Source organism: Dipodomys spectabilis, unplaced genomic scaffold, assembly GCF_019054845.1.
Source record: "Dipodomys spectabilis isolate Male_0828 unplaced genomic scaffold, ASM1905484v1 ptg000069l, whole genome shotgun sequence".
Taxonomy (NCBI): domain Eukaryota; kingdom Metazoa; phylum Chordata; class Mammalia; order Rodentia; family Heteromyidae; genus Dipodomys; species Dipodomys spectabilis.
This window is the reverse complement of record NW_024870746.1, coordinates 3675223-3693373: the sequence shown is the minus strand read 5'-3', so window position 1 is coordinate 3693373 and position 18151 is coordinate 3675223. Positions and strand designations below refer to the sequence as shown.

The 18151-nt window shown below is 41.9% G+C and overlaps 1 protein-coding gene and 1 pseudogene across 1 annotated transcript; one reads left to right on the top strand and one right to left on the bottom strand.

The window, feature by feature from the left end:
* Positions 1 to 4440: 4440 nt before the first annotated feature.
* On the top strand, positions 4441 to 10620 carry LOC122109351 (T-cell surface glycoprotein CD1b-like). Its single transcript, XM_042681663.1, has 6 exons — positions 4441 to 4614; positions 4906 to 5172; positions 5625 to 5903; positions 8307 to 8585; positions 9348 to 9441; positions 10034 to 10620. The coding sequence occupies exons 1-6, from the start codon at positions 4554 to 4556 to the stop codon at positions 10053 to 10055; spliced, it is 1002 nt and encodes a 333-aa protein (XP_042537597.1). The 5' UTR covers positions 4441 to 4553; the 3' UTR covers positions 10056 to 10620.
* On the bottom strand, positions 10375 to 13915 carry LOC122109237 (annotated as a pseudogene).
* Positions 13916 to 18151: the final 4236 nt, after the last annotated feature.

Genomic DNA, 18151 nt, shown 5'->3' with positions numbered 1-18151 from the left:
CCTCCTCCTCCTCCTCTTCCTCTTTCTCCTCCTCTCCTCCTACTTCCTCTTCTTCTTCTTTCTCCATCTTCCCCTCCTCTTCCTCCTCCTCCTCCTTCTCCTTCTGCCTCCCCTTCTCCTTCTCTTTCTCCTTCTCTCCTTTTTCTTGATCTCCCCCTTCTCCTTTTCTTTCCTTAATCCTTCTCTAGATTTCAATATGCATTTACATTTTGCTAGCTAGGTAGGTTTCATGTTAAGTACTCCACACTCACACAAAGTAGGATGAGGTGAGACTTTAGGAGGTTATGGATATGTCCTTGGACTTCAGAGTGCTTATGATTTATGAGTATATCTCTATGACCAAACACTGACTTACATATATTAAACATGTAGAGCTTCTTAGATACCAATGACCCTAAATAAAGAGATTAAGAGAATTTTTTTGTTGGTCATGGGGCTTGAATACTGGGCCTGGATGCTGACCCTGAGCTGTTCAGCTCAAGGCTAAAGCTCTACCTCTTGAGCCACAGCACTATTTCTGTTTTTTTTTCAGTGGTTTATTAGAGATAAGAGTCTTATAGACTTTCCTGCCTGGGCTGGCTTTGAACCAGGATCCTCATATCTTAGTCTCCTGAGTAACTAGGATTATAGGCATGAGCCACCGGCACCAGGCGATGAAGAGAATTTTTGAAGCACAAATGCCACTGTCTCACAATGATTACAAACTGAAATGTGATTATATCTACACAGAAATTACAGTGACCCAAATCTGCTCACCTGCACTCCTGTAGACTGAACCTAGTGAATGTAGGCCTCACTTGTGGTGGAAGGCTCACACCATCGCCTCTGAGCATCAGTTACCAAACTGCACCTGCTTTGTTGTATCCATTTCCAGTGCATGTTTCCATTTGTCAGCTGTCTGCTGCCCACAGCATCACTCACAGCAACATCCATATTGGGAAAATGTTATCTTGTCTAGAGTGTAGCCACCTGCTTTTCTTTGGATGAATGATCTTTGGATGCCTTTATAGAATTTCAGATTCTCCACATAGAGGCTTGAGATATGCATAATCTTCCCAGCTCCTTGTCACTTCAGTAGCCAGTTCCAGAAGTGGCTTTGCCTGTGTTTGGTCTCCTGAAACCTCTTGTGTGCAATAGCATCAGCTCCTGACTCTCAATGTGTCTTGGGAATCAAGAAATTATTTCCTTTCTCCTTTTTCTTCAGGTTGGGTAGATTGGCAAAACGAAATCACACAGGTCTCAAAAGATATATGTAAAGTCACCTTGAACTCAGCATGCTAAAGAACCTAAAATGTGTTTTTTCTTTTTCTTTTCTTTTTTTTTTTTTGCCAGTCCTCATCCTTGAACTCAGGGCATGGGCGACGTCCTTGAACTATCTGTGCTCAAGGCTAGCACTCTACTACTACCTTCTTTTTGTTCTTAATATATATTTTTTATTGTAAAGATACTGCACAGAGGGGTTACAGTTACATGAGCAAGTTAATGAGTCCATTTCCTATGGAGAATTGTTACCCTTTCCTTTATTTTCCCCTACCATCCCTTTCCTCCCCACCTCCCCAACTCTTCCCTTCCCTCCCTGCCCCCTGCAAAGTTGTAAACTTTGTTTTCAACATAGTGTCTGTACATCTCATTGGTACAATGGGTCATCCTAGATCCTTATTTCAGCATTTTGTTATTTCCCTTTCCCTCCCCAAATTAGAAAAAAATTTTATACAAGATGCAGGACAATAGAATCAAATACAGTGACATCAGGGGTTGTAACAAGGGGGAAGAACATACAAAGAAACAAAAGAAATCACATAGTACACTATAAGTACATTAAAACAAACAGCAACAAAGATGAAGCTTCTTGTGTCCCTATCTTGGGGTTCATTTCGATTAGCATCAGCTTGTATGGTCATATGTACATAGCTTTTGACCTCTTCTGCTTGTCCTAGACATATACTAGTTATTGCAGATAAGGGAAACCATGGGACCTATGTTTCTTTGAGTCTAGCTTACTTCAATTAGTGTATTTTTTCCAAGTCTTTCCATTTCCTAACAAATGGGGAGGTGTCATTCTTTCTGATGGAGGCATAGAAATCCATTTTATATACATACCACATTTTCCTGATCCATTTATCTACTGAGGTGTATCTGGACGGTTCCATTTCTTAGCTATGTCTACCACTACTCTTTTTATATTTTTTATTGTAAAAAACTGTACAGAGGGGTTACAGTTACATGAGCAACGTAATGAGTACATTTTCTATCAAACATTGTTACCTCCTCCTTTGTTTTTCCCCTACCATCTTTTCCCTCCCACCTCCGCAACTCTACCACTACTCTTTTTTTCTACCACTACACTTGAACTACAGTGCCTCTTCAGGCCTTTTCTGAAACATAGGTCCCATGGTTTCCCTTATTTGCAACAATTAGTATATGTCTAGGATAATCTTAGCAGGTCAATAGCTATGTACATATAGCTATGTAAGATGATGCTAAGTGAAATGAATTCCAAGACATGGACAGAAGAGGTTTTCCTTTGTTGTTGTTTTTTAATGCACCGTGTGATTTCTTGTTTCTTTTGTGTGTTGTTCCCCCTATGGTATACCCCCTGTTGTCACTGTATTTGATTTTGGTACCCTGGGTTTTGCATATATGTTTATCTGAATTAAGGAAGGGTAGGGGAACCACAGAATGGCGAGACAAAGGACAACAGGGGAACTAATGCGACAGTGACAGTCACAAGACAACATGCTGGAAATGACCTGTGTAACTTGCAGGGGGTGGTAGGAGAGAGAAAATAGGAGAAAATGACGGAAGAGGTAACAAGTTTGACAGGAAATGTACTTATTACCTTACTTATGTGACTCTAATCCCTCTGTACATCAACTTGACAATAAAGAGATACATAGAAGATGAAAAAAAAAAAAAGAATCGCCTGGACTTTCCTGCACGGAGTGACTTTGAACTCCAATCTTCAGATCTCAGCTTCCTGAGAAGCTAGGATTACAGGTGTGAATCAATGGTGCCCAACTTAAAATACATTTTCAATACCTGTCACTGCTAAAATTATTCTTTAAAACATTAGGATATTTCCATTAGCATGCCAGTACGGTCCATATGTATGGCATAAGCGTTTATATTCTACATTTAAAGCAAAAAAGTATATGTTATGGATGTGCTGGGTTTTTTGGTTCCATTTTTATTAAAAAATTAGGCTACTAGAATTCATGTGAAAACAACAAGGACTCAGAAAATATGAAATAAAAGCATTAGTTTCAAAGGAAAAGATACTAGAATATTATATATGGTACTTCACTTCTGATCAGTTTTAATAAACAGCTTTATCTACATCCCATTCTATTACTGTAAGTTTATTGAGATGCATGTGTCTGTGTATAGACAGGCAGAACAAAACAGGGAAAATAGGCAAAGTATTCACAAATAAAATATACATTGTGTAATACATATTAGTTCTTGTCTACAAGATAATCAAAATACCCTCAAAGGATCCCATGGTCCAAGAGCTGGTGGCTCACAGCTCTAATCTTAACTATTCAGGAACCTGAAATCTGAGTATTGGGGTTCAAAGCCAGCCTGAATAAGAAAGTCAGTGAGACTCTTATGTCCAATAACTGCCAGAAAACCAGAAGTAGAGTTGTGGTTAAAGTGTTAGAGTGCTAGACTTGAGCCAAAGAATTCAGGGATAGAGCCAGACCCTGAGTCTAAAACTAAAACTAACATAAATACATTTGTTTGAACAAATTTTGAGGTACTTATCAGCTTTTTAAATCATCATCCTACTTTCATTTAATTGTCGATATTAAAAATTTTGTATTTAATTGTTTCAAGCTCGCAGATATATTTATTCTTTATATTTGGAAGCTTGGTTAAGAAATAAAGAAAATAATGTTTTTCTGCTGTCTTTTCAGTTGTGAAGTTCTGCTTTTTCCACTGGGATCTTGGCGAATTGTCTATTTTGTATTTTTACTGTTTTATTGGAAAATTCTGGAAAGTTTAATAAAGTAGAAGACAAGATATGAAAACAGGAACCCAGAACTAAGAATATGAGATTAGGGAATCCAGACAAGGAGATAAAACAGGGAATGAAGCTGTGGACAACAGGAGGAAGAGTCATGACATTAAGGGAGAAGACAGAACAGTGGGAGGATGGAGGATGAACTGGGTGCATAAACCAAAACTCCTTCCAGGGTTCAGATGCTCATGAAGCTGAGCAACTGTTGTGTATTCCCCTGTATGTACAGATATGACATCGAAGCTTAGAGAGGTTAAGAAGCTTGTATAGTGACATGGGGAATTTCTTTTGAAGTCATCTGATGAAAATGGATCCATGGAGAGAAGCTTCAGGCCAAGGAAGGAAGAGGGAAGTGAAACCTGGAGTGGAGAAGGCAGGCTGTGCAAGGACACATTTCCCTCTCTGATCTGCAAGTTCTATGAAGAGAGTTTTCAGGTGGGAGAGACAGGAAGTCTGTACCGAGTCCTGAGCAGCAGCATTGCAGAATCAGACATCAAGCACAGCCCTGAGCTCCTGAGGTCCTCTCTGGGAGATGCTGCTCCTGCCACTTGTGTTGCTAGCTGTGCTCTTCCCAGCTGGGGACAATCAGGATGGTAAGAGCAACTGGGGTAGCAGCCTGCCCTGTGGCGGAGGGTCTGGTAAAGACAGGCTGCACTTAGTCTGGTGACCTTGGTCAACTAGGCTCTGAGGCCTCCTGTCTCCAGAGTCTTGACCATTCTGGAAGTTGGGGCTGAAGGCTGAGGCCCAAGGCTCTTAAAGAGACAGTGCTCATTGGTTGCACAGATTCTGAGTTTGTGTTTTCACATCTTCTCAGTGTCCATGCTTTCATCCCTCCTCCATCCCATTCCTAAGTTTCCTTTCATGCTTCTCCCCTTTATCCACAGCCTTTCAGGAGCCAATCCGTCTGCACTGCATTCAGATCTCATCATTTGCCAACAACACTTGGGCACAAACTCAAGTTTCATGCTGGCTGAATGATTTGCAGATTCTTGGCTGGGACCGTGAGTCAGCCATTCCCATATTTCTGAAGCCTTGGTCCAAGGGGAATTTCACTGATGCTGGAGTGACAGAGCTGTTGGAGCTATTCCGCGTGTACTACTTCGGATTCATTGATGAAGTGCAAAAACATGCCAGTGATTTTCAGGTGCAATGTGAGCACTGTTGCCTCTCCTCCTTCTCTCCCCTGCCCTGAATCCCCCTCTCCACCTGTATTTGCCTGCACACCTTTCTCTAGCACAATCTCTACATCTCTTTGAAGTATTGAGATCTGGCTGCTTTTTCTTTGGTCTCTAATTGGTTCTCTCTAAGTATCTTACATCTCTCAGGATGCTGAAATTTTGACTCCAACTCCCTGATCCTCAACCTACCTGTTCTATCTCCTTTCCAGCATCACACATCCTACTCTGGCCCATCCATCCCATACTTTCCCCTTCTTAATTCTCCTCTATCTGAGAGCCTCTTAGTGTTCTAATAGTTTCAGCTCATCATTTTATATTCCTGAATTATATGCTCATCAAATCTGAAATCCTGAACCCTTTCCACAGTCTTTATTTCTAGTTTGCTGTTTAGTAACTGAAATTTTATCTGTTTTCCTCCTTCTTAGATCCCTTTGAGATCCAGGGCACAGCAGGCTGTGAGCTGCACTCTGGGGGAGCCATCCTAAGCTTCCTGAGAGGAGCGTTAGGAAGTCTGGATTTCCTGTATATCAAGAATAACTCCTGTGTACCTGCACCGGAAGGTGGCAGAAGAGCTCAGAAGTTCTGCATATTAATCTACCAGTACAAAGGTTTCTCGCAAATTGTGGACACTCTCCTCTGTAAAACCTGCCCCGGATATCTCTTGAGCCTTCTTGAAGCGGGAAAGGAGGATCTGGAGAAGCAAGGTTTGTCCTGCTCTGTTTCCCTTTTGACCACCTTCCTTAAACTTAAAGAGCATCATAAAATTAATTTATTCCAAGTAAAAATACAAAGTAATATTATGACATTGACCAGATATGAAAGGCCCTCCCAGAAACAACTCTATTGATGATGAAGAGAACACCCCTTTAAAGAAAACATGAAATAAAATGAAAAATATGTAAGTATGTGTAATTTTTCTTTAAGCAAAAAAACTTTTTTACACTCTTTTTTATGAATACGCTTTTTTATTGTGAAAATACTGTACAGAGGGGTTACAATTACATGGGCAAGATAACAAGTACATTTCTTATCAAGCATTCTTAACTTCCTCCTTTGTTTCCCCTCACCATCCCTCTGTCCCTTCCCTCCCTTCACCTCCCTCACCTCCAAAGTTGTAAAGTTGGTTGTTTGACATAACTTCTTGTACATCTCATTGTTGCAATGGGTCCATGTGTATCCCTATTTAAACAATTTGTTTTTTCCCTTCCACTCCACAAATTATACCAACATGGAATACAGTTAAAACAGGTGTTTTACTATGGAGGAGGGACATACAAAGCAACAAAGAAATCATCTTATAAATATGTTAGAAACAATAGCAAGAAAGAAAAATCATTTGGGTCCTAATCTTGGGGTTCACTTCACCTAACATCAGCTTATCTGAACTTTTCTGCTTGTCTCAGACATATACTAGTTATTGCAAATAAGGGATACCATGGGACCTATGTTTCTTTGGGCCTGGCTTACTTCACTTAATATAATTTTTTCCAAGTCTTTCCATTTCTTAACAAATGGGGCAATGTCATTCTTTCTGATGGAGGCTTAGAATTCCATTGTGTATATATACCACATTTTCTTGATCATTCATCTACGAAGGATGGTTCCATATCTTAGCTATGGTAAATAATGTTGCAGTAAACATAGTTGTTCTGGTAGCTTTAGTATGGTCATGTTTGTGATCATTCGGGTAAATGCCCAAAAGTGGGATTTCTGGGTCATAGGGGAGCTCTATGTGGAGTCTTCTGAGGAACCTCCATACTACTTTCCAAAGTGGTTGAACAAGTTTACACTCCCACCAACAATGAAGTAAGATTCCCTTCTGTCTACATTCCCCCCAGCATCTGTTGTTATTAGAGTTCTTGATTATAGCCATTCTAACTGGGGTGAGGTGGTATCTCAGTGTTGTTTTGATTTGCATTTCTTTTATAGCTAGGGGATTGATTATTTCTTCATGTGTCTATTGGCCATCCTTCTTTCCTCTTCAGAGTAGTTTCTCTTTAAGTCATTAGCCCACTTATTTATTGGACAGTTCTTTTTTGAAGATTTGTTGTTGAGGGATTTAATTTTTTGAGTTCCAGGTATATTTTAAATATGAGACCTTTGTTCATTGTATGGCTAGTGAAGATCTTCTTAATCAGTCGGCTTTCTATTGGTCTTGCTAGCTATGTCCTTTGCCATGCAAAAGCTCTGCAACTTCATCCAATCCCATTTGTCCAACCTTTCTTTGATTTGTTGTTTCTGGGTCCCTTTTAAGAAATTTTCAGCCTCTACCAAGGAGACCTAGGGTTTCTCCTATTCTGTTCAGTAATGTTTTGAGGGTGTCTGCTTTGACTCTGAGGTCTTTGATACATTTGGAATTAATTCTGTTGCAGGATATAAGGATCTGGCTTTAGTTTTCTACAGGTGAGTAACTAATTTTTCCAGCACCATTTATTCAAGAGGTTGTCTTTCTTTCATTCTATTTTTTTAGCTCCCTTATTGAAGATTAGATGGCTATATTTCTGTGGGTTCATTTCTGGGTTTTCATTTCTATTCCATTGGTCCTGAGGTCTGTTCTTGTGCCAGTACCAAGCTGTTTTGATTACTATGGCTTTGTAGTAGTGTTTGATATGTGGTATTGACATTCTTGCAGCACTGTTTTTTCTGTTAAGGATCTTTTCGGGGTCTCTCATTGTTCCATATGAATTTTTGGATTGTCTCTTCTATTTTCTTGAAGAATGAGGTTGGAGTATTAATAGGTATCACATTGAATTTGTAGATAGCTTTGGGAAGCATTGGCATTTTCATGATGTTGAATACCAGCATGAAGGAAAGGTACATTTTTGACAGTAGAAAAATGATTTCAGTGAATTACAATGTTTAAAGTTTGCAATGAAAATAAATCCTCAATAAAGATGTATGCCATTTTTCTTTATCTCCTATTTTTATATAAACAGTTTCATGCAATAACAAATTGGAGAGGTTAGAAGAAAGACTGGGAGTCCATCAGTCATTGATTTTGTTATCAAGGAAGTGGGGGGTCCATGTCCAAACATGTGGACTTTGAAGTCCATATGCTCCAGGTTAGAGTTATTTTCTTGTATTGTCTCTGCCTCTTCCTGCTCCAGTGAAGCCTGAAGCCTGGCTGTCCAGTGGCCCCAGTCCTGGGCCTGGCCATCTGCGGCTGGTGTGTCATGTCTCTGGCTTCTACCCAAAGCCTGTGTGGGTGATGTGGATGCGAGGTGATCAGGAGCAGCTGGACACCCAGAGAGATGACTTCCTGCCCTATGCTGATGGGACGTGGTATCTGCAAGCAACCCTGGATGTGAAAGCTGAGGAGGCAAAGGGCCTGAGCTGCCATGTGAAGCACAGCAGTCTAGGGGGACAGGCCATCGTCCTCTACTGGGGTGAGAGAAGAGCTGGAGTTCTGGCTGGGAGTGGGAGCAGGTGGCTCTAAAGCAAAGAGGGAGAGGGTGTGTGAGGGACAGGGAATGGTGAGGAGGAAGGGCTAGAAGACATTTGGTGGGCGAAAGGGGACAGGAGTCAGGCAGAATGGGCAGGTATAAGGAAGAAGATGATCCAAGGACATTTAGAAAGATACTGAGCTGGGCATGAGAGCATTTTCTTGTAATCTCAGCACTAGTGAGTTTGAGACACAGCATGACAATTTAATGGCCAAATTACATTATATAGGGAGACACTGTCTCAAAAGTGGTGATGGTAATATGTGTGATTGCATGTGTTCACACTCAATAAATTGTCCACCCTTAAATAGATGCAGTTCTTAGCTGGGTGATAGTGGCTCATGTGTGTAATCTTAGCTCCTTGGGAGGCTGATCTCTGAGGATCGAGGTTTGAAGACATCCCAGGCAGACAAGTCCCTGGGGTTCTCATGTCTAGTTAACCAGACAAAAGTCAAAAGTGGAGATGTAGCGGGAGTGGTAGAGCACCAATGTGGAGCTAGAAATTCTAAGGGAGATTGTTAGAGTCTGAGTTCAAAGTCCAGTATTGACAGTATCCTATCTATCAACTTTATCTCAGTAAAGTTGTTAACCTCAGACTCCCCCCAAAATTGGGATGATAGGAGGATAGTTAGCTAGGCAAAGGAAGGCCAGGTAATGGAGCAAGTGTCATTAGAAGTGACAATTGATTACTCTTCCAATCCACAGGATACTCTGTCTCTGTTGGTTTAATCATTGCTGCAGTAATAGTGCCTTGCTTGATCCTTTTGCTGTGCCTTGCACTGTGGTTTTGGAAGGGCTGGTGAGTTTTTTTTTAACCCTTCTTTTCTGTCTGTTCTATACTTTTTGATCTTTCATGTACTAATAGCCCATTAGTTGTCCTCTTTCTACCAAGAGTTTCCTCTTAACCTTGATCCCTGGGGAGAGGTAATTTAAAGAATTTTGGCAAAATACATCTAACATAGAACTTTTGCCATCATTAGTGCTTCTAACAATATTACGTACATTGATGCTGTTTTATTTGTTCTTCTTGCAATGTGAAACTGTCCTCACATTTGAAGCCATGTTTCCTTCCCCCCTTCCCCAGGCCCTGGGATAGTGACTCTTGTACTTTTGCTTTCTATGGATGTGATTGGAATTACACGGTATTCATCCTGTGACTGGCCTCTTACTCTTAGCCATCAGTTGTCAGAATATATCTCTATGGCAGCTATGTCAGAATTACCTTTCTTCTTCAGGCTGAGTCCTTTCCACTGCATGTCTAAATACCATAGGAGCACTTGAACTGCTTCTTCCATTGGGTTCTGTGAAGAATGCTGTTATATGACTGTGTTCATCTCTCATATATGTATATATATATATATATACATATTTAAAACTTATGTTCTTTACAGGTCATACGATGATATTCCATGAGCTCCCAATCTTTCTTCTCTCTCCTTTGGAATAAGTACCAAGACGCTGAGAAACCTGTGAACTCAAGAGATAGTTTTATTATGTAAATAATTGTTGTTTTGGCAGAAAAACATGTGCTTCATATCATTTCTTCTGTTAATGTGTGTTACAATGACTGATTGCTCATATGGCAAAACAAAACTATGGTTTCATCTTTCCTGCATGTTGAGAATGTTTGCATTTGGATTTAGTTGGGAATATTTGGTTCCAGTCTTTCATCCACCTGTATTTGTTTCTAGCCTTATCCTTGTTAGGTATTGGTATGAATGAGTTTTTTACCTCATAAGATCAGTTGAGATATGTTTCCTGTCTTCTTATTCTCCGGAGTATGGGGCAGCATGGCTGTGTTTGTGAAGAATTGGATGAGTTCACTTGTTAGGCATTTTATGTTGGGAAATATTTTGTCAGGAAAGTTAAATTTTATGGTTAGATTTTTTCTTATTAAATTTCTGGGCTTTATTTCTTGTTTAATATCATCATTACATATTACACAAAATTAAAAGTCCAATGAACTTGGTATTTATAAATTATTAAATAAAAATACAGGAATATAAATTAATCTTTATAGAGCTTTTCTTTTCTTCTAAACTAACAAAATCTTCTGCTATTTTATGATTTAAAAGAGTAAAATAGTGTATGTATGCTCTAGAAAGAGTGGGGAGTGGGATTAGTAATTGCAAGGCTGAGTTATTCCTTCCTTGGCCTAAGCAAAGTTGCTATTTGTCCCTTTGGGCTCAGGAGAGCAAGAAACATCCTATCTATTTAATCTTTAAAAATGGTCATTATATTTATTTCCCTCATTTAATTAAAATGAAATGGATTTTAAAATTGGGAACCTGGGGCTGAGAAAGTGGCTCAGTGGTTGTGTGCTTGCCTTGCATGCCTGAGGCCCTTGGTTCGATTCCTCAGCACCAAATAAGCAAAACAAATAAAGCTGGAAGTGGCGCTGTGGCTCAAGTGGTAGAGTGCTAGCCTTGAGCTGAAGAGCTGAGGGACAGCGTCCAGGCCCAGAGTTCAGGCCCCACGACTGGACCCAAAAAACAAAACAAAACTGGGAGCCATACTCAGACTTCTTGGCCAAGAAACTCTAGCTTCTAAAGAGAGTCTCTAGTGTTCCCTGGAAGAAGAGTCTCTGGGGTTTCCATTGCCCCTCACATTAAGGGTAGAACAGATCAACACTGTCCACTGTGGTCCCACCTAAGCTATGCTTCTAGGAATACAGACCAAGCCCGTTCCCCTTCCAGAAAATAGCCTCTTCTTCCACTCAGGTGTGAAGTCCTCAAAACAGGAATTTCAGTCACCTCAGCCTGGTTCCTGTTTCTTCTCACTTCTGAAGGCCCCAGGAATACTAACTGGATTGTTGTCCTGTGGTGAATGGTTGATGAAGCATCTGCTCTGGACCTGGGGGAGCTGATGACTTATTCAGTGGTTTTCCAATGTCTTTCAGCAGCAAACCCCCTCATGCAAATGAAATGTTACCCTGAATCCCAATATGAAACACAGCTACAAGGGGACCTGTTCTGGTTAAGGGTGAGTTGCCCAGTCTGCTCACCTCTCCCAACTCACACCCCTTTACCTCCCCAAGGACTCCAGAGGCTCAACCCCTAAAATACTTTGATGGTTTGCCAAGCAGTGTGTAAGCCACTGGCCTAGTTTGTCCTGATCAAGTCAGAGGTTCCCCCGTACCCCAACTGCTTGCCATAGATAAGCTCTGAGTTTATGGTTCAGCATACTCAATAATGACCAAGTGGATCATGTAGTTTAACCACCTCCCCCAAGAATACCATTAAAAACTGCAGGCCTCTCTCAAAAGCAAAATTGTGAAGTAAACACCTGAGGCCAATTTCATCCCATATTCAGGCAAGCATGACTAGGATGCCACATTCTAGGAGCAAGGGAAAAATCCCCAAGCAGTCAACTGTGGTCTGGCTAAGCTGATGAGTGCTCAGGACCATGGGCAGGGTTCTAGAGCACTGTGAAGGAAATCAGCGTTGGAGAGCAGCAATTTGAGCACCTTGGAAAGTGCAGCAGTAAGGTCTGACTCAGGTCCTGCGTTTGGAATGAATTTTTCCCTCTAAAGAGAAAGCTATAGTCTGGATTTGTTCTATAGGACTGTTGAGGCCTAAAGTTAGTGTCCTCAGACTCTGAATTAGAGACTCATAATGTAAATGCAAACGAAGTGGCTTCAAAGGAAATATAAAAAATGCTTGTAGGTATGATGACTGATAAAGCAGCACCAAAGCCCACCCCAAAGCATATGCCAGTAATGGAATACCTGTAACCATCACACCATGGGGCTCAGAGCTGGAATGTTCCTCCCAGGGCATCAAAAAATCTCACTGAGAAGCAAGGACCCAGATTGTATCCTAGGTGAGCATTTATGCCCATATCCAAGAAAGGAAAATTAGAACTCCAATTTAGAGTTTTGAGTTTAACACCCTCAAAGGGAAAAACCAGAGCCCCAATTTAGAGATTCAGTATAGGTGCAGAGGTCCCCCACATAGGCAACATTTTAGGAACCATTGTGCCCCAGTGGGAGGGAAGGGTAGCAGGCAGGTTCAGCTACCAAAGCCTCCACCCACCCAGGCTCCACAGCCCTGCCCTCAATCAGCACAGGAGGCAACAGCAAGTTCAAGATGCACAGAGGGGATGAGGAAGGAACAAGGCCAGTTTCAGAGCAGCTGCTTTCTCCAAAGCCCTGCCAGTGACTTTCTGCAGAGAGGAAGGGCAAAGACCTATCCCTTCTTGTTCTTGACATTGCAAGAGGGAATGTTTTCTCCGTGAAGAATCTTTCCATCAGGAGATTAGGCAAACAGTCCGGCATGCACAGGAGCACACGTGCACATGCACACACATCCAAGCAGCCCTCAGCCATGGCCACCTCTCCCAGTCACCTCATTACCAAGGTTCATTCCAAAGGGATGAACCTTCTGGGGTCCCAAATCCCAGCCAATGGGGCACTATTCCTCATGCAAGTCCAACTTCCTGGGAGTTGTAAAGCCAGCCTCAAGTGGTTTCCTATGCTAATCCTATAGAGCATCCTATAGATCATTCCCCCTTCTTCCCTCCCAATTCCTGGAATGGTTGCTTCTCCTAGACTCTCACCTTCTTAAAACATTCCCCAATATCTCCTGCTCACTCTTCCAGACACCTGCCTGGCTCCCTCATATATGACCTTCCTTCCCCTGCCCTTCCCTGCTCCATGACCATTCATTCCTCCCCTTTCTCCCCTCCCCCACCCCTCACCTTGTTCCAAAGGATTCTTTGTGTTGTCTTTGCTCTCCTGCCCCCCTCCTTCCTCAGCCACACTTAGCCACACCTGGCCCCAGACTTTCTCTGACTTGCTACCAAAAGTGCCCCTAAGGTTAGTTACCAGGGTCAACAGCGGCATAGCCCCAGTCAGCAAGGTCCTCACTGATGCCCAGTGCTCCTACCACAGACACCAGGGCCCCATCCTGTATAGAGCTGTGAACTCTGCCCAGCCCGCCCTGCTGTGGATCCAGTTGGGCAGGCATGTGTCCAGGTATGCCATCATCCACTCCTGCCCCAATTGGGCTCCCTTGGAAAAGTTCATCAGAGATCTGGGTGAAGTTGCTGGGCTGAGTCTGCAGTCCCATGCAACTGAGCTGCCAGAACAGAGAAGGAGTGTGGGAAGTGGGTCTCTGATTCATCTCCAGCTTCCTCTATGGCTTGATGCAGCAGGTCAGCTTCTGGACCCTCCTCAGGCCCAGCTCCACAGACATAACCCTCTGCCTCACTTTATAGTCTACGAAGTCAGCCACCAGAGCCCGCGTGTATGGGGCTGAGGCTGGGGTCACCATCCAGGCAACCAGCCTGGATTGCAGCCCTGAGGACCCAGCTCTGGTGGCAAGGAACTTCCAGCTGGGGCTTTTCATCTTCCTGGCCCGCGTGGAGCTCTGGGAAGGGGAAGAAGAGATCAGAACTTGGTGGAGAAGGCCTGGCTTGAGAGCTGGCCTGGGAAGGGCTGGGATCTCCTGGGACTGACCAGCTGTGGTAGAGTCCATGTCAAACCAGCTGTGGCAGTGCCCAGGTTCTACCAACTGTGGCTGAGTCCATGTGCTTTGAGCCCCTACAGAAACTTTCTACCTACAATACCCTAGGTTTTCAGTACTTTTCCTCCTGACTCTTTCTTTGTACTCCTTTAAACCACACTTCTACATTTTCAGATCTAGTTAGGTGGCTGTCCCAAGTGCCAGTATGATTTTTTCTGGTACTCACTTTTCCATTATTATAAAGAAATAGGTCAGAAAATCAACTTAGAAAGAGCACATGTTTATGTAGCTCATGTTCCTGGAATTTCTAGTGTAAAGTTGGGCAGTTCTATTGTTTTGGGCCTTTAGCAAGAGTGCAGATGAGAAGGATAAGAGTGAGTCTCAGAGTAAACCATTGACAGCCTGAGTGAGGATGCAGAGAGGAGGGAGAGACAGAGAGAGAGGGACAGATAGAGGGAGGAAGGGAGGGAAGGAAATCTGTAACACATCCAATTTGTAGTGGAGGGAGGGAGGAAAGGAGAGAGAGAAATCTGTAACACATCCAGTTTGTAGCAGTGAGTTCGGTCATTCATTTGGGGGCTGAAAGGAAGAAGGCTATATGCATCACACACTTGAGGCAAATAATCAGCAGCTCTAGCAGAAGCAAATATTTAATCTCTTTTTTTCTAGATCTCATATAGGTTTGGATTTAGGAGAAGGGAAAAGGAGGCTTCTTATAGAATTTCTATAGAATTAGCCATTATACCTGAATGTTAGATGTACAATGCATAATCAGTCACAGCTGTAGAGCCTTAGAGAAGTTGTCTTCCTCATATGTAGGTTTCATGCAAACTGGGAAGCCTTCCTCCGCCTCCCACCTCTGCCATTCTGGAAGCTGGTGCCACAGGGCAGGCTTAAATGGTTAAACACATAGGTGGCTCCTCCCTCCAGCATTCCACATTCTCTTGTTCAGATCTCAACCTTATAGCTCTCACCCAATTACAAGAGAGTAGGAGAATTTGTGTTTCTCCTGTCCTTGGACTCCCATGGCAAAAAATCCCCCAATGTGACAAATGTCTGGCTTTCTATCTGCTATTTATTTCTAAAACCCCAGAGTGAGAACCTGCTGGAAATGAAGGCAAAGCCTTGTGCTTTTGAGGAACTTGTATAGGGTTTATGCTGTGTCTCAGTGTAACCAAGTTGTTAGTTCATGGACACTGTCAGTTTTCTGTGGCAGTAATAGGAAAAGATGATTGAGGGGACACCCAACCTCTTTATTAATGCAGACAAATGTGATATTCAGGGGGAATATATGCACATTGGATATATATATATATATATATATATGTATATATATATATATATATATACATTACAAACAAGAGTACAAAATCAAATTTATACATTTGTTTATGTAAAAAGGAAGAATTGCACCTCCACCTTCACGAATGTTAATTTAGGAAAACTATGATAACAGATGTATTGTCTGGGGTCTAAAATTGATGTTATGTTCAGATGTTGAGACATTACATTGACAGTAACAGGATTACTAACAAACCACTAGGTAGCTCGCATAATTTACCTATATAAACTCAATATAGAAAATGCTGCCTTTTTAGGATGATGTATATTTGGTGCTGGTTGAGGTTTGAATAAGGGCCTGCTGTTTTTTTTTGTTGTTGTTGTTGCTCTTGGGTGCTTGAACTCTGGGTCTGAGCGTTGTCCCTCAGCTCTTCAGTTTAAAGCTAGCACTCTACCACTTGAGCTACAGTGCCACTTCCAGGGCCTGTTGTTTTTAAGTTTTTCATTGCTCAAGTCTGGTGCTCCACCACTTGAGCCATAGTGCCACTTCTGGTGTTCTGTTGGTTAATAGGAAATAAGCGTCTCAGAGTGTCTTGGTCATGCTGGCTTTGAACTGCAGTCCAAAGGTATCAGCTTCCTTAGTAGCTAGGATTCCAAGCATAATCTATTGGTTCTTGGCTGGACAATATATTTTGATGAGGTCACAAATTTACCTTAAATATAGATAATGGTTTTCACTGCAATGCTGCCTTTGTCCTTGCTATCACCCAAGAAGTTAGCCTTTGGGTGGAAATTAATACTGCACAACTAAAATCTTAATTAAAGGCTCATCAGGAAGTCAAAATGCATTCCTGGGTACTCAAATGTTGCTTAAGAAAATGTTTAAAAAGCCCACCAGGTTTGTAGGTGGGATTCCATGCATGGAAATATTATTCACCAGAGTGCGTTACAGTCCTGAATGTCCTTCTGCAGTTGGGAATGCTGTGACAGATGAGATTATCCTGTCAATCTCCATAATCTCACATGCATGATGAGATACCTGTGGACGGATAGGTATTTTGGTGAATAAATATATGAATTAGAGTCAGTAGAAGGGCTTATTCATAGTTTTATATTCTGGTGTACTGGGAATGTCTGCAATGTGACCACTATGGCATTGGTGGGTGCCTGGAGCAGTCATAGGAGATGTGAGACCACAAATTCTCCAATTTACAAAAGAACCAGTGAATCTCAAGAAATGAGAAAGGATAAAGGGTGAGAAGGAGCAGAGATGAGTTTCAGGACACCTGGAATGGGGAGGGAAGGCTGGGTTGATCAGAATAAGAGACATGTAGAAGTCAGGATGGCCGAGCGGTCTAAGGCACTGCGTTCAGAATAAGAGACACGATTGAGTGTAGAGGCACAGTTATGTATAGAAACTGGGCAACCATACAACTTCTCCTTTGTAATTTTACAGCTAGATGAAGTGACCTCTGCATGAAGTGACCTTTGCATGTCACACACCCCTTGGAAGAGGAACAGCTGAGGAAGAGAGTTACATGGGGGCAGAACTTGTGAAAAGGAGGGTGGCTGGAAATGAGAGAGGAGGGAATGACTTGAGTTCAGAAGGGAGGGAAATGAAGGATGGAGTAGGAAGGTGAGGCTGAGAAAATAGAAATGTTTTCTTTTTTTTTTTTTCTTTATTTTATTTTATTTTATTTGTGAACATACTGTACAGAGGGGTTACAATTACATGGGCAGGATAATGCATACATTTCTTATCAAGCATTGCAGCGTCCTACTTTGTTTACCCTTCACCTCCCTTCTCAGCCTCCCCCCTCCCTCCCTACCCAATCCTCCCCCCCCACCCCACCGACATTGTAAAGCTCGTTTTTGACATGACAATTTGTACTTCTCATTGTTGCAACAAGTCCACCTGAATCCTTAAACGACTTGTTTTTCCCCATCTCCTCCACAAGTTATACTGACATCAAATATATTGAAATCATGGGTTATACTGTGGGGAAGGGACATACAAAGCAACAAAGAAATAATCTTATAAATGCGTTAGAAATACATGCATGAACGAAAAAAAACCTTAAAATACCTATCTAAGGGTTCATTTCCCTAACATCACATTATCTGACTTTTTCCGCTTGACTCGTACATATACTAGATATTGCAAATAAGGGAAACCATGGAACCTGTGTTTCTTTGTGCCTGGCTTACTTCACTTAATATAATTTTTTCCAAGTTTTTCCACTTCCTAACAAATAGAGAAATGTCAATCTTTCTAATGGAGGCATAGAATTCCATTGTGTATATATACCACATTTTCTTGCTCCATTCATCTACTGAAGAGCATCTGGGTTGGTTCCATATCTTAGCTATGGTAAAAAATGCTGTAATAAACAAAGTTGTGCAGGTAGCTTTAGTGTGGTCTTGTTTGTAAACATTTGGGTAAATGCCCAAAAGTGGGATTGCTGGGTCATAGGGGAGCTCTATGTGAAGTCTTTTGAGGAACCTCCATACTGCTTTCCAAAGTGGTTGAACAAGTTTACATTCCCACCAACAATGAAGTAAGGTTCCCTTCTGTCCACATCCCCTCCAGCATCTGTTGTTGTTAGAGTTCTTGATTTTTGCCATTCTAACTGGAGTGAGGTGGTATCTCAATGTTCTAGATCCTTATATATCACCCTGCACCAGAATCAACTCCAAATGTATCAAAGACCTCGAAGTCAAAGCAGACACTCTGAAAACATTACAGGATGGAATAGGAGAAAC

Excerpts from the sequence above, each read along its gene's own strand:
- LOC122109351 (XM_042681663.1), top strand. The coding sequence starts at position 4,554 with ATGCTGCTCCTGCCACTTGTGTTGCTAGCTGTGCTCTTCCCAGCTGGG. Across the intron at positions 5,173-5,624 it reads CAGTGATTTTCAGGTGCAAT|ATCCCTTTGAGATCCAGGGC; the intron begins GTGAGCACTGTT and ends CCTCCTTCTTAG. Across the intron at positions 9,442-10,033 it reads CTGTGGTTTTGGAAGGGCTG|GTCATACGATGATATTCCAT; the intron begins GTGAGTTTTTTT and ends TGTTCTTTACAG.